General features: G+C 38.5%; 4 protein-coding genes across 5 annotated transcripts in view; all 4 read right to left on the bottom strand.

Annotated features, from left to right (window-relative positions):
* The window catches only part of LOC104821947, a 1,579-nt gene extending 208 nt beyond the window's left edge, over positions 1 to 1,371 (bottom strand). The window contains exons 1-4 of one of the 2 annotated variants that reach the window (XM_010552979.2): positions 1,035 to 1,371; positions 615 to 924; positions 420 to 501; positions 169 to 314 (exon numbers count right to left, since the gene is read on the bottom strand). In XM_010552979.2, the coding sequence (XP_010551281.1) occupies positions 169 to 314; positions 420 to 501; positions 615 to 746 (360 nt within the window). In that variant the 5' untranslated portion in view covers positions 747 to 924; positions 1,035 to 1,371. Of the gene's footprint in view, positions 1 to 168; positions 315 to 419; positions 502 to 614 lie in introns of both variants that reach the window. The other variant, XM_010552977.2, reaches the window with a different exon arrangement.
* A 469-nt stretch (positions 1,372 to 1,840) lies between these two features.
* LOC104821945 lies at positions 1,841 to 5,768 on the bottom strand. The gene is made up of 6 exons (XM_010552975.2): positions 5,388 to 5,768; positions 4,360 to 4,442; positions 4,140 to 4,259; positions 3,228 to 4,016; positions 2,911 to 3,127; positions 1,841 to 2,795 (listed from the first exon to the last, which is right to left on the bottom strand). The coding sequence occupies exons 1-6, from the start codon at positions 5,635 to 5,637 to the stop codon at positions 2,251 to 2,253; spliced, it is 2,004 nt and encodes a 667-aa protein (XP_010551277.1). The 5' UTR covers positions 5,638 to 5,768; the 3' UTR covers positions 1,841 to 2,250.
* Positions 5,769 to 7,412: 1,644 nt separating this feature from the next.
* LOC104821943 (ACD11 homolog protein) lies at positions 7,413 to 9,619 on the bottom strand. The gene is made up of 5 exons (XM_010552974.2): positions 9,601 to 9,619; positions 8,472 to 8,974; positions 7,967 to 8,139; positions 7,733 to 7,878; positions 7,413 to 7,646 (listed from the first exon to the last, which is right to left on the bottom strand). Exons 1-5 carry the CDS (start codon positions 9,617 to 9,619, stop codon positions 7,540 to 7,542), a joined length of 948 nt encoding a protein of 315 aa, XP_010551276.2. The 3' UTR covers positions 7,413 to 7,539.
* LOC104821942 (protein NRT1/ PTR FAMILY 3.1) lies at positions 9,448 to 13,323 on the bottom strand. The gene is made up of 5 exons (XM_010552973.1): positions 13,165 to 13,323; positions 12,814 to 13,031; positions 12,476 to 12,711; positions 11,677 to 12,000; positions 9,448 to 10,562 (listed from the first exon to the last, which is right to left on the bottom strand). Exons 1-5 carry the CDS (start codon positions 13,265 to 13,267, stop codon positions 9,662 to 9,664), a joined length of 1,782 nt encoding a protein of 593 aa, XP_010551275.1. The 5' UTR covers positions 13,268 to 13,323; the 3' UTR covers positions 9,448 to 9,661.
* Between the last annotated feature and the right edge of the window lie 2,000 nt (positions 13,324 to 15,323).

The following is a 15,323-nucleotide window of genomic DNA, read 5'->3' as shown; positions in this document are numbered from 1 at the left end:
CAAACGCCTTCTCCCCCCGCCGCTCGGACAACAAAACCCTAGACCGGAATCGCAATTCGTGAATTCGCCGCCCTCGCAAATCCTCTTTCTCTCTCTCGGAGTCGGCTCCGGTTTCTCTCGCCCGTGAGATAATTGAGGAGAGAGAAATCGGAATTTGAACACTATCACCCTGGAAGAGCGGAATATCATCCGCTTAATGGTGGAGATTTTGCGGAGACGGCCGTTGTGTAACTTGGAGACCTTCCGGTCACCGGAATATCTGCATGTCAGTGTCACCTTCTTCTCCAACACACTCACCAACACTGAATACGTCTCTGCTCCAAACCCACACGAGAGAGAGAGAGAGAGAGAGAGAAACAATAAGCATCGACGGAGAAGAAGAACCCAGAAGCAGAAGCAGTTCAGATGAAGATTCTCACCGATCATTCTTGACATTATGTCGGCTACTCTTTCTTGGCAGTCGGAGCATCTGATGTCAGCTGACAGAACAATCTCCTGAACCTGAAAAACCGACCAAACCACCACAGAGAACTGAACTCAGAGACGAAAGATTCAGGGCAAGATTCCAGAGAACGGAAAACAGGTTAAGAGAGAGAGAGTGTGTGTGTACTGACAATGGGCATGGATAACGATGCGACAGAAGCAAGACTGGTGTCTCCGCTTCTCGAAAGCTTCCTTCTATCTACGGCTTTGAGCTCTTTGTCGACAAGTTCAGACAGAGCCATGGCGGTGGACTCGTTATCCATTAGCCGCGGCAGCCGACAAGATATATAGAACAGGGAAAAGACGGTGAAGGGTAGGAATCTGGACCCGACCGGAGTTGATCAGAAGTGGAAAGCAAGACAGTCACTTTCGGAAAAGGATCAGTTAGCAAATCCTCCACCATGGATGACAGAGCAAGCCCATCCTTTCTTACACTTCAATCTACGGAGGAGACAAGAGGAAGACACACATATATAAGTTACTTCTGTTCACACAACTCGGTTTTGTCTTAAAAGGATAAAATCTTGGTAACATGCTTTTGGTTTGTAGACCTCTCTGGTTTTCTTCATCTCCCTCCAAGTAAATGACTTTTTCTTCCTCTAACCTAAAAAAGATGATTCACTCACAAAGACAGACCCCACCATTACCAATCCCTGTTGAAAAAAAAGCCCTTTTCTTTCTACACAGAGCAAATTATTCTCTAGGAGGTTGCTTCTAAAGACCAAACTAATCAACAGTTCCTTCTGGGGTTTTCACCTGTTTTCTCACCTCAGTAAAAGAAAAACCAATCATAAGCACAAAGGGGGGGTTAGGTAGTAGTGGAAAAGAGGGTTTAAGATAAGAACACTCTCCTTTTTTTTTGGTGAGGGTTTGTGGCTAATGCAAAAGCTGGTGACTTAATTAGCAGAAAATCTTAATCAGATACAGAAGAAGTTGGTAACTTTTATTTTTACATGAAGATTTGGTAGGGTTAAAAGGATTTTGATTGTACATACATTGTTGGATTCCCTTAATGGTCCCCAAATGGACAGAAAACAACAATGGTTCCCAGCTGCAAGAAAAAAGAGCATCCTTTTCATTTGCTGGTGGACCCATTTCAATTCTCTGCAATTCCCTAAAAACAAGGAGAAGGCGGCCTCCTCAATATAATATTCAGACAAGATTGACTTGCAGAGAAATGAAAGTAATCAAAGTTTCCTCCAACTCAGCTAAAAAGAAAGAAATCAAATCAACTGCAGAAATGATAAAAATATTGAAACTAGTGGCACATCCACTGGATTCATATTCATACTTTATATAATATTCAGACAATATCCTGGAGGGTCAAATTAATATATATATATATAGAGAGAGAGAGTATCCAAATGCTTTTAGTAAGCTCAAGAGCGGGCAAGAAAGAAGCACAGTTTATTCAGACAAGACATGAAGTTTACATGAGAGAGAGAGAGAGAGAATGACAAAGCTAAAACTCTATTAACTACAGAATCCAAGAAAAAAAAACTGATTAATGGCTAAAACCCTACAACTTAAGGTTACGCTAATCACCTACTTACTTGCATCCAAAATTAGCTGCCTGCCTGGATTTCCCACAAACATCAAGAGCTCCCCAACCTACAGTTACACATACATACAGTAAAGAGAATTTGGATGCCACTACCAACTTTATCTAGAAATCCAGCCCTTTTGCCAGCCAGTCAGTCAGTCACCTTAACCTAAACCCAAAATGGCATCAAGCAGATGCTTCGCTGAGACAAAACCACTTCATGATCACCTTGACATTACCAAGCTCGTCAGAGCCGCCGGAGCAACAGAAGAACCAAATAAAGAATCCCCCATGAACTTGCAGTTCTCACAATCTACTTTGAAAGAATCTGGAGCCATAGATCTGTCTCCTCCTCTGGATTTTGTTACCAAGGAGGAATTTTTTGTGAAACATTCGCTTAAACCAACAAGCTTCTGGGAACAGCAACCACTGCTTCGCTTTCTCTTCCCCGATGTTTTCCATTTCAAGTCGGAAACGAGGACATCCTTCAGAAGATCAGGAACGGATTGCAACACGGAATCTTTCTTGGTCATAACTACTGGAAGAGAGTCGGTAAGTTCAGATTCACCTTTCAGTGACGCTCCAATGTTACCAGCACCAACTTGAGCTGACTTCTCATCAATTTTCACCGTAGTATGTTTTGTCTCCACGGAAGATAGAACAGAACTCACAAGATCTGACCTAGGTTTCATATTTACCCATTCGTCTCCCAACCATTCCTGAGATTGCCTAAGGTCACTAAGATGAAAGACTGACGTTTTCTTTTCCCCTGAAAGAACAGCAAGAAACAAAGAAAGGCTACAACAGTTTGTATCGGAAAACATATAAGTATTTCAATTGAATCCTTGATTAATGAAATCTTTCGAATGGTTGCATTAACAGACCTGGCAGGTAGACTTCAAATTTCTCTTCTGACACTTTCCGAACCACGATGCCTTCCCACCATCCATGAAACCACCACACATCCACAGGCATTCCAACAACAGCAGCACATAGATTATTTGCTTTGCAGGTTTCCAGAGGAGGACGTATCATCTTCCGACCAGGGATTCGAACACCAAAGTGATCAGCAGCGGCGATGCGAGATGTCACAATCCACTCCTGAAAGCGAACAGCATATGAAGCCTCAAAAAATGAGTACCCAATATGCGAGAAATGGTAAGTAAAAAGCCCAAAAGAAAAAAAGTTTCCAAAAGAGTACCTCTAGCTTCTTAGACTCATCTTCTGCATCCTGAATGTCTTGGTATTGGACCTTCACTTTATCCTTGTGCTTCTTTATTATTAGAGCCTTAAACCAACAGCCTCTGATGCCACTATCTTGCGAAAGTATTTCAACAAATGAACCCTTTTTTATGTATTGAGAAGAACTTGGTTTAGCCTCCTCCTGGGTCTTAGGAGCAGGCCAAGCATCCAAGTTTACACAGTCCAGACTACCCTTGCAATCAACCTGCAGGCCATTCGCCAATGATGTATTCAAACTCTCCACAGGGCTGGAGCGGCGCCTCTTCCTCAATCTAACCTCACCACAATTAACCCCAGCAGCTCCTATTCCTAACTCGTTACTGGGTTCTTGCGCACCTTCACCAGACTTTGAAGCGGTCACATTCAAGTATCTAAGCATTTCTTGTCTCCAGTAACCTTTTAACTGTGCTATGTTATAGGGCTTAATAACATCATCTTCATATAATTTACGGCAAAAGAAGACAACAGGCTGACCATGCATAAACTCCTTCTGAAATTTCTCGTAGTGCTGAAGACTGAGGACAGTAGCCAATCCATCTATGCACTCAATGTTGATATCTTGAAGACAAAGAGAAAAGAAAATCTCTCTGTCATTAACGTTGTGAGGCAAAACAATACCAACCTCATCAGTTTTGTGAAACCATCGTACCAAAACCATCTTGCTGCCCTTAGAATCCTCATATATGTCTTCCAAGTATGCAATTAGACGCTTATTCTGCTCAGCTAAAACATACACAAAATCATTTACCTGCAACGAATTCATACATGAAGAATGACATGTTATTAGCATAACGATAAGCTTCAAAAGAAACTAAATCCAGCAAAGCTCAACAATCAAGTTTCCAACTTTAAAAAGGATATAATGACTCACAGATACTCTGACACCATTCCGGCAAAAAGATGGGTAATGCTTACGCCGTTTCTTGCAAATCCATGGTGTGCCCATCCATGAGAAGTTTTTGCTATGAACCTGTTCCGGATAATGAGCATCCTGGAGAAAAGGACAAAGAGAAACCAATTATTCAGAATTTTCTGACAAGTGTCCTCCCAACACTTGACAAAAGATGTCGTAATTGTAATTACAGTAGTACCTTAAGGGTGTCATGGTTTAAACCTGTAGCAGTGCGGGTGGAAGCAGGGGCAGTGGGTATGTTAGCTTCTTGAGGTAACACATCTGGGAGAATTGAAAAATACAGCCAAAGATCAGAGATATTTCAAAGACGAGAGTAAATTATGTGTTAGCATATTGCTATCTAAGAGCATAAATGAAAAATCAAGCAAAGCAGGAAAGATATCAATTCTTTAAGCATGCAGGCAGTACCAAAAGGTGAAAACCCTGATCTGTCTGCAGCAAAACCAGTTTACACTAAATAGGTTTAGCTGCAAAAGCGCAACCAGAAGAGTTAAGAGAAGAACAACATTTTCTCAGAGTTATGACGGGTGAATAGAATTCAACACAATGGATCAGCGCATAGATGACAACAAAATACAAAAGAAAAAAACATTTCGATTCTAAGATGAAAAGGGGAGAATGTTTCCGAAGAACAAGATAACTACAAAACAAAACTTGAGGGGGAAACAGGATCCTAAAGATGTACCATTACCAAATCTTATAGGGCACAAACTGAGAACAAAATCCATCGGTCTCAAACCGAAATAAAGTGGCGACAATAATAATTAGCAAAAAGACCCCTTTCACCCATCGACGCATCTAAACCCAATCAGAAGCCGAAATCGACGCACACGTCAAAGGCACTTCAACTGAAACGAAAAAAAAGGCGGAAAAGCAAAGATTTCCGAATATCGCAAGCCAAAATGTTGAAGGAAAAGGCTGAATTTCTTCGAAATTCACGAGAGACCAACCCAAAATCTGATATTTCTAGATATCGCCAGATAAATATTGAAGATAAAATGGTGTCGTGACAGGGGGAAAACCGAATTTCTTCAAAATTGATGAGACACCAATCAAAAATCGATAAAATCCTTTCCGTAGTTTCGCACCAGATCCAGATCTAGCCCTCTGCAACATTTCCCACTTTCAAATGCGCCTAAAATCATGAAACAAAGAAGAAACCCCTAAAACTGGTTCGAAGAACTCTATTTCAAGACTTGAAAATACCTGAAACAACAGAATTGAGCCAATCAACGACGTCCCCTCGAGTGTTGAGCTTAAATAGAACGGATCCATTCGTCTCCAACGCGTATCTGTACGACATGCGCCTCGAGTTCTTCTCCCTCCCGACAACAGCCAGATCCGCGGTTCCGTCTCTCCTCTTCAGGTAATAATGAACCACCTTCCTCCCTTTCTCGTTCCTCACATGCACCTCCTTCCAGCCACAGTACGACGACGTCTCCGCCGGCCAAGCCATATCCGTCCGCCGCTCGGACAACAAAACCCTAGACCGGAATCGCAATTCGTGAATTCGCCGCCCTCGCAAATCCTCTTTCTCTCTCTCGGAGTCGGCTCCGGTTTCTCTCGCCCGTGAGATAATTGAGGAGAGAGAAATCGGAATTTGAACACTATAAAAGACGGGGGAAGCTAGGGTTTCGGGCAATTTGGGATTGAGATGAACGGTGATGATTGCATCCACGTAGATGAGACGAAGATCGTAAGATGAAATGACGAGAAAATCCTCAAGTATATGCTGTAACTTCGAAACTGCCCAAGGCGGGATTTTTTCTTTTTTTTTCTTTCGTCACGTAAAAGGAAAATGACAAAGGACAAGTCGTGTGGAGATGAAGCGCGTGATGCGGGTTTATAGAGACAATAAAACTCGCTCAATCTATTCGACAGCTGGCTTTTTTTATTTATAATAATTTCCTCTGTTTTTTTTTTATAATTTTAGATATCTAACAATTTCTTTTTAGTTCATTTTTATGGAATTTTAGAAAAAAAAATCCAGAACAAAAAAGTTTTCGAATATGATTAATAGCTTGAATAATAAAAATCATTTCCATATACATGGATTTTCTATAAATTTAGATTCATGGGATTGAAACCAAATGTTATTCATTTTTATTTTAGGAAGACGAAGGTATTATCTTTTTATATTTCGATTAGTTTGATTTTTTTAATAAAATTTTACTGTTACATATAATCGTGTTTAATTATGAAATTTAAGCTATAAAATATGGCAGGCGTATTTATATTTTAATCATATTCATAATAGTTGTAATATCTATTTTTTTTTGTGTTACAAGTTGTTGCTATAATAGTCTGCGCACTAATATACTATTGAACTTGATATTATTAATAATTATGTTAATGCAGCGCACTTTCTCACTTACACAAAATACAATGCAGATAGATGAAATTGAAAAAATTATATATATACCATTTTATAAATGATACATTTGTTATGTTTGTCCTTTAAATTAATATTAGGAAAGTATATAAATATTAAAATATTTTAAAAAATAAAAATCATGAGAGGAGAAAATAAATCTTAAAACTTATAGTAACTATATAAAAAAAAAAATATATATATATATATATATATATATATATATATTCGTGCATATATAATACATGTAATGTGAACAAGAGAGAGAGAGAGAGAGAAAGTGACGCAGCGCATAAGAAAGCAGGTCCACGATACAGCCTGGCATGGCCCACGTGTCGGGCCCACCTCAGTGAGAGTTGGGATTCCGATTTTTTCTTCTTTGAAATAAAGAGATTTGGAAAATCGGACCGGTCAACGCTTTCGACTCCACCGGCTTTTACCGGTAAACTTACCGGCTCTGAATGCAACGGGAGCTCCGGAGGTTTCTGAATCTGTTTAGGATCGTTGACCAAAATATTTCCAACTCTCATTTTTTCCATATGAAATTTTGTGTAGAAATTACTTACAGACACCGGTTATATAACGTTTGTGTTAGAGATAATATACAATATTTTTGGGTCACTGAAGATAAATAATACATACCATATGTGTTTGTTAATAATATAATAATTATATACAATATGTGATAAATCTATGATAAATAAATTATTTGATTATTAGATCTATTTATATACAACACATACAGCTAATGTATATAAGAAAAAAATTGGAACACAACGCAAATGATCGGCCTCGTTTAAACTTCCATCTCATGCTTTTTTTTCAGACAAGACAGAGCTCCAACTCTACAGCATGTTCCGACAACATAAATATACGAAGTACGTATAAATCTTGGAGTGTAGTGTATATATACTTCATGCATAAAATGCAAGACCCATGACGACGAACCCACTTTTTTTTTCCAATCAGATCGTAAAAAAAATACTGTTACCAGTCCAATGTAATGTTCCTAACGATGTAAAGCTTGTCGATATACGCTATAATCGGACGTGACGCTTCAATGTACCTCCGCATGTTCTTCTCCACCGATCGATCTTCGGACCAAAAAAACAACAACATCGGATTAGATTTCGAGGAACAATCAAGAACAAAGTTTCGGACGGGATGGAAAAAATCTCACCTGTTTCGTTAAGCCGAACCAGAAGCTGTTCCCTCGTCGGGAGCGTATACATTCCGGCGTAAACCGCCGTCCGTACGGCCCATGTATGGAACGGTGCGCAAACTTCCGTGTATGCCGTTGTGGCGGCGTCTTTCAATGAATATCCGCTGAAAAAATCGACGCGATATCAAATATATCAGACGGTTTAACGCAATCGATATATATTGCTCGGTTACGGTGAATTCGGAGACGTACTCGGTGGTTAAGAACTGTTCGAAGATGGCTCGGATGAGGTCGAGGCCTTGCCTAACGCGGCGGAGATTCCTCGAATTGCTTCCCGGTGTCTTGACCGTGTCGTTCTCGACATCCAGATCCAATATGTCTTGTAATGTGTTGAATGTTTTCGATGCTTCGATTAGATTTCTGACCTGAAACTCGAAATCGACGAAATGAATTCGAAATTTTCGGTAAGAACAATGCAACATTCGAGCCAAATCCAAAAAAAAAAACACAAATCCCGGATTCTCAAATGAGTCTCTGAATTGTGACGATCGTGCACAAATCAAAGGAATGAAAAATCTGCAGACGAAAACGGATTTGCAATCAGAAAAAAATGCGGCGTTTGAATCGAATCCAAAAACCCCAAATCTCAGACAATCGCGATGAGCAACAATGTAATGAAGGGAAAGGACAATAAGAAATTCAAAATTCGACAGGAGGAAAAAAAAAGGAATGATCGATCTAGAAAAAAGAGATGAACCTTGGAGACGTACTCCATCTCGGCGAATTTGAAGGCGAGGCCGAGACATTCGAAGAGAACAGAGACGTGAGCACACGCGCTGCAGAAGGCGTCGAGTCTCAGCCCCATCTCTTCCTCCTCCGATGCCCCGCAGCCCATCCGCCGCACTTTCCGGCGGGAATTCAGGATTCCGGCGAGATCCTCGAACGCCTCCGTGATCACCGACAACCGAGTCCTGGCTCTAGCGACATTCGAAACAGCGTCCTCGAACATCCCTTCCTCGTCTTCTTCTTCCATGGCCTTTAACTCCTCCTCCCTGTATAGCTTCGCCAGGGCTGTAGAATCTGGAGGAAAATTCTCCGATCGTGATGGTTCCAAGAAATTCAAAAGTTCAACGCCTAGATTGTTTTTCCCCGTCAAATATGATCGGCTCTGTTTCGGGGTTCGAGGAAAAGAGAGGGAGAGAGAGAGAGATTTGAAAAGGTAAAAGGCGTGCGAGATGTTTGGAATTGCGACTGTCGCAACTAGAGTTTCGGTTTCACCAACCAATCATTCGTTATTTGTTGGCCCATTAAGGCCCAATATCACATCAATTTGCATTGAATATTCACTATTAATCACGGCCCATATGATATTTTGTAGAGTGGGTTCGGTTCGGTTAATGGTTAACAAAACCAAACCACCGGTTCAATTAATGACATCCAAACCGATTGGTTGTGATATTTTTAAAATAAAAAACCGAATTTGAATCTAGTCGTATGGTTATAATATTATTATACTAAACGAATCCAAATTGAAAAATCGTAAATTATTTTAGAAAATAAATATTTCTATCATTAAAACCAATCCGAACCGAAATCGAATCTAACATAAAACCTGAATAGATATAAATTTTCTAAAATTAAAAGAACAAAACCATAATAAAACCGAACCGAATTCCAATCCAAAAAATCAAAATTTCTACCCTAATCATTTAGTATAATAATGGGTGCGGCTGTTTATGAAAAAGGGGACATGTTGATTTTTTATTGATATAATATGAATCAAACGTTGTAATACCATACAAAAGAAACATAATACACACGCATTTTTTGGACTAACATAGTAAATTGATACTTTATACTTACTCTACTTTGGGCTATTTTCTAACACATGAGTCCTTGTTCCATGGCTAATTTACTTACACCCAAAGCCCATCAAACGTTAACCAACTAAACCGTATTCGATAATTCAACTCCATCCCGTACCGGACCATTACCCTTCTCCGTGCTGTCGTGCACCTGAACCGGTTTAAACGTGTAAATCTTCGCACACCACACGTAATACAGGAGATTAACCACTTGCAAACCGGTGATTAACCAGTAAAAATACTCCAATTTCCCCCGGTTTAAGTTGTTATCCGGTAACCAGTTCCGCCCATCCGGCCCGGCGCTAAACCGGTGAACCAGCGTAACCAGGAGGGTACTTACGTAATTTCCTATCGAAATCGCCGTCCAGAACAGCGCCGTCGCCGTGCTCCTCATGCTTTCCGGAGCTTGGTCGTAGAAAAACTCCAAATGTCCGATCGACATGAACGCTTCGGCAATTCCGTGGAGTCCGTACTGAGGAGCCAACCAGAAAACCGAAATCGGTACGACCGAATGGCCCTTGTCCACGAGCCCGTGAGCCATCGCGACTCGTTTTCGCTTAATCTCCACGAAACCGGCGACCAGCGTGGCGAGAATCGAGATGACGAAGCCGATTCCCATCCGGTGGAGGAACGTGATCCCACGCTCTAAACCGGTGAATCTCCTGGCGAACCGGACGAAAACCCGGTCGTAGAACACGATGGTTAAGAGCATGGACACGATCGTGAAAACCGACATTGAACCGGCCGGTATTTGAAACGATTCGGTTATGTGACGGTCCATGGTCTTGGCTTGTTGCAGAGAGAACGTTCCTTGTTGGGCATAGGCCGTGATGAGGAGGATTCCGGCCGCTCCGATGGGCCCCATTCGGATCACCGATTTGAGTTCCTCGACTCGGTGAACCGTACTGAGTCGCCACGGGTTCGGGGCCTGACCCGGTTTAAGGTTGTCTTGCTCAGTCACGATCGCTGCTTTGTCCAGAAATCTGCATTTTTTTAAAAATCAATAAAACGTTATAAAGAAACGCAATAATTCAAGATTCGGATATAGTGATTGTAAATTATTATTGATAAGAGTTAAACAATAAGATAAATAAAACGAGAGATGAGGACAAAAATGATTAGGTCATGGATGTGGCAATGAATCCATTCGGTGCGTTTACATATGCCAAAACAAAAGTTACAACTTTAATAATTGTCTTGGTGTGACCGAAATTATGTCCTCTTGTCTATTATTCACGGGGCCAAACAGAGATGCCTTTTGTATTTTTTTTTCTTTTGGTAAATCTTTTGTATTTTTTTTCATTAGACACCCTGTAATTTTTTTTTTAATGTTCGTGATGTGTGTTGCATTTATTTCGATTAAATATATCTTTGTCTGGTTTCACCCAATAGACAAGTTGTTGAAGTTTCGTACCAAAAATCATTTTTTGGAAATTTTATTTATTTTAACAACACTTTTTTTTTTATTTCCTTTGGATACCAATCATGATAAATGCCATCATTGGACACATGAATTTTATAATTTGAGAATCTCCTCTTTAGTAATGTTATCATTCTTTTAATAGGAATTGCATCTTAGATTTGCCACCTTAACTAACCCATCTATAAATTGAATATTCCTACGTGGATCATGCAAATATTAAATTTTCCAAACATTAATAAAACTCGATTTCTTGGATTGTCTTTTACTTAACTATGTATAAAATATTTCACCAACTATGGCTTACTCGGGTGTCCGACCATATTCACGTTTGGTTATTTTAGTTTTAGAAAAATTATAACCGTTTGATTTTTATATTAAATTTGGTTTGGTTATATCCGATTCAGATTCGATTCGTTTATGATAAACATACTCATTTTCTTAAAAGAAATTTATAATTATTTTTTTATTCGGGTTCGGATTCGGTTTTAGAAAAATCATAATCATTCTGTTTTTTATCGAATTTGGTTCGGTTACGGTTATATGTTATATGGTTCGGATCGGTTCGATAATTAGGTTATTAACCAAATAAGTTACCCCTAACTATGAATATAATATTTAGAGCAACAGAAAATAAAAAGGAGATAGAATTAGAAGGAGTGAAGTGTTATATATACCTCATGTGTGTGGTGTGAATAAGCTTTCCACCCAAGGAGATAGGGGCATCGATCTCATCGTTCTCGTAAAGCAAATTAGGGTTCGAGACCATAGGCAGTTTCCTCTTTCGGAATGCTGCCATCGATACCTGGATCAGGCGGGTGAACGGGCTGCCCGCCGGATCCATGTGGCGGTAAAGCGGGTAACCGCCCATAAACGTCACGATCGAGAACAGCATTGCCACGGTCGGAATCCCTAATCCTAATCCCCATCCGACGTTGTCTTGGACGTAGACGAGGACCGTCACGGCAACTAGCATAGATGCCCCCATGCAGAAGTAGTACCTAATAAAACGAGAACATATATTTCAACACCAAAAGTCATCGCAAATTGAGTTTATTTTACTTGGAAGATTATAAAATATTAATTTATAGCAGATTTATTTTGTTTCTATTTCTTTTCCAAAAAGTCTAATAACACATTATTATATATATTCCGTATTTTATTTTTTTATAATAAAAACGGATTAAGAAATTTAAAAATACTCCGTATTTTAGGGGTAGTGATGGATTGGATTCTTTTTGTTTTAAAAATCGTTTTGGATCGTTGATAATATTTTATTTTTTTTTAAGAAAAAAAAAACTGTCATTTAAAGATATACTTCACTGTTACAACTACTATATAAAGTCGCAAACTATTTTTGGCAAAATTTAATAGGATTATTTACACATAGGAGGAATCGTGCGTACTCGTTACTTAGTAAACATATTAAATAAGGTGTGTATTAATGTAAATGAATTATATATGATAAATATATACCAATTGAAGTAGTTCCAAGTCTTGGTGGTCTGCTTAGGATCGGACTCGTCGAACTGGTCGGCACCAAAAGCGACGACACAAGGTCGGATCCCACCAGACCCGACAGCCGCAAGAAGCAGAGCCACGTAAAGAACCGTCAACTGCCCCGTGTCCGCCTCTCGACAAGCTTCCTCTCCATGGCACGGCGGCGGTCTCAGGTTCGGTAATATCGCCGATAGTGTCAGCAACGTCATCCCCTTTAATCATCAATAAAAACGTCATGTGAGCGAAAACCCACACCAGGAAAAGATCGATATCGAAAAAAAAAAGGTGGGTTTTTATTTTTGTTATGAGATTACGATCTGGTAGACGATTGAAGCGATGGTTATGGTCCAGAACCGGCCGGCGAAGGAATCGGCCAAGAAGGCACCGAGCAAAGGAGTGAGGCTCGAGGTCCCGCCGAAATTGGTCAGAGTGTTTGCCGCTTTGGTCAAAGGGAGATGAAGCTGAGTGGTCAAGTAGCTTATCATATTTGCATGAAATCCCACTACGGCCAATTTCTCACATATCTCGTTCGCTGTAACGCCAAGAATAAACCCCAAATTATAATAACATTTTCGATACATAATCATATACATACATATATGCATAAGAGAGATCTGTATATTATGAATAGTTTTAAGACGTGGTTGTGTAATTAGGGTTTATACCGAAGATGAAGGGCATTGTGATCAAACCCCCCTTTGCCCTTCTCGTGCCATGTCGGGTTTGTTCCTCGATCTTGTTGATGTTGTTGTCGATCTTCTTCTCCATGATTCCTTTTTTTTTTTTTTTGTGTTTTTTTAGTTTTTTTTTTTAGTGTGAGGCTTGAAAATTAATGGTAAGGCGAAGGGATTGTATTTATAGGCCCTCAATTATTCACTAGTGGGATGCTTTATCGCTCTGAACCGTACGAAGAGATCTATCAGAGAATCAGACAGAGAGAGACGTCCACAGCCACACAGAATAACCAGGCCCCGGTTCAATAGACCGGTTTAGTTTTCATACCTTGAATTGGTATCGTGGGGACCGGTCGGTCAAAACTCGAGGACATTTTGTTTGTTTGTTTCTCTGTCTTGGATTTTACTAATGGTGACGTGTATAGTTTGTGATCGGTGGTATATCGAACCAATGTCGATCCATAGAACCGGTTAAGGTTGTCTGATCGAATCTTAAATTAAATTGTATCTTCGTATACGTGTTTCTTCGCGGATACAAAAATATAAAAAAGATTGAGCGACTGCACAATTGAAAGGAAAATATAAGATAATATATATATATATATATATATACATATATATATATATAAGTGCAGATAAAAATGTATCATGGTGGCATATAATATATATACATATATATATATATATAGATATGCATATATGGATTGTAAGTGAGGCAAATGGACATCACATGCTCAATGGACCCCAAACCCAATCTCAAGTGGAAGAGAAAGTGTCTCAGTTTCATACGTCATGTCTTCTTGCAACAGGTGTCACAATTCATGTTATTTTCCGTTACACCAAAATTCTATTTTAATTTACGATATAAAAACAAAGTTGGAAACATTAAATACAGCAAAAAAAAAAGTGAAATACAAAATTTATAACCAAAAGGGCAAGTAACATACTATGTATAAGTTTTTGGTGCATGAATTAATGGAAAGTCCACGAGGCAATTTGTGTATAAAACATCCAACCGAACATGTTGCGTGGATTTTTTTTTTACTCCATAATAGATTTTTTTTTTGTTTCGTCACCTCTACTACGATATGTGTAATCAACTTTTTTTTTTTATATCATATTATAAAACCATCATCGTAATCTTTTGACGTAATTAGGGTTTCTTGACAAGAATCCCTATATATATTTCTTGGACGACAATCTACTTGTTGTACAAAAGTGAATGGCATAATCTTGACTTAATTACGTCGCTTATCCTAATGGAACATCGTCAGTGGTTGTCTAATATAATTATTTAAAAGATGGGAAAAAAATAAAGTTAAATACAATTGAACGTTCAATTCTTCTATATATTAGTACCATTTAAATGTTGTAAACAACCCCTCGCTTACAAAACTTTTAAGAAACAAAAATAATATGTGTATATATATATATATATATATATGTATGTATGTGCAAATGAATAATCACTTGAATTTTATTAGAAATTATGGAGAGTTTTTACTTTATTTTGCATTTGTCCAACCATGATGGTCATTAGGGTAATATACTTAACTGGACGATACACTTTCAATTGCCATTAACTCACATAATGTCTCACTATATAACATAGCGATGTCAATGCATCTATATAATATAGTCATTAGCTCACTTACATAATGTTTCATAAATATTATTAAAATTTATGATTCAAAGCATTTCCTCTCTAAATAATGGTAAATGGATTTACATTATATATATATATATATATAGTTTGATGAATATATAAGCATCGTAATCTTTCCGTCGCTCTTTCGTCTTATTTGTTGTTTTTTTTATAAAAAAAACATTGTAATTGTTAGGGCTGTAAAAAAAACCGGATACCCGTTACCCGACCCGAATCTATCCGTAAAATTTACGGATTCATATTTCAAAATTAAAACCCGTTTCAGATCAACAAGACCCTAAACATTACGGACCAAATTACAGACTTGAGCCGATCCGTCGATTCAATTAAGATTTTAATTATATATACGTATAATATATAGGCAAATATATATATATATATATATATATATATAAACACATCCATTCACTAAATCATATATATATATATATATATATATATATATATATATATATATATATATATATCTATTGTATATGTGTTT

Source organism: Tarenaya hassleriana, unplaced genomic scaffold (genome assembly GCF_000463585.1).
Source record: "Tarenaya hassleriana unplaced genomic scaffold, ASM46358v1 Cleome35, whole genome shotgun sequence".
Lineage (NCBI taxonomy): Eukaryota > Viridiplantae > Streptophyta > Magnoliopsida > Brassicales > Cleomaceae > Tarenaya > Tarenaya hassleriana.
Note: the sequence above shows the minus strand (reverse complement) of the source record. Positions and strands in the feature narration are given on the sequence as shown.

Excerpts from the sequence above, each read along its gene's own strand:
- LOC104821945 (XM_010552975.2), bottom strand. The coding sequence starts at position 5,637 with ATGGCTTGGCCGGCGGAGACGTCGTCGTACTGTGGCTGGAAGGAGGTG. Across the intron at positions 4,260-4,359 it reads TAAACCATGACACCCTTAAG|GATGCTCATTATCCGGAACA; the intron begins GTACTACTGTAA and ends CCTTTTCTCCAG. Across the intron at positions 3,128-3,227 it reads ATGAGTCTAAGAAGCTAGAG|GAGTGGATTGTGACATCTCG; the intron begins GTACTCTTTTGG and ends GTTCGCTTTCAG.
- LOC104821942 (XM_010552973.1), bottom strand. The coding sequence starts at position 13,267 with ATGGAGAAGAAGATCGACAACAACATCAACAAGATCGAGGAACAAACC. Across the intron at positions 13,032-13,164 it reads CACAATGCCCTTCATCTTCG|CGAACGAGATATGTGAGAAA; the intron begins GTATAAACCCTA and ends TTGGCGTTACAG. Across the intron at positions 12,712-12,813 it reads CTTCAATCGTCTACCAGATC|GGGATGACGTTGCTGACACT; the intron begins GTAATCTCATAA and ends TGATGATTAAAG.
- LOC104821943 (XM_010552974.2), bottom strand. Across the intron at positions 8,140-8,471 it reads AGATGGAGTACGTCTCCAAG|GTCAGAAATCTAATCGAAGC; the intron begins GTTCATCTCTTT and ends TTCGAGTTTCAG. Across the intron at positions 7,879-7,966 it reads GAACAGTTCTTAACCACCGA|CGGATATTCATTGAAAGACG; the intron begins GTACGTCTCCGA and ends CGATTTTTTCAG.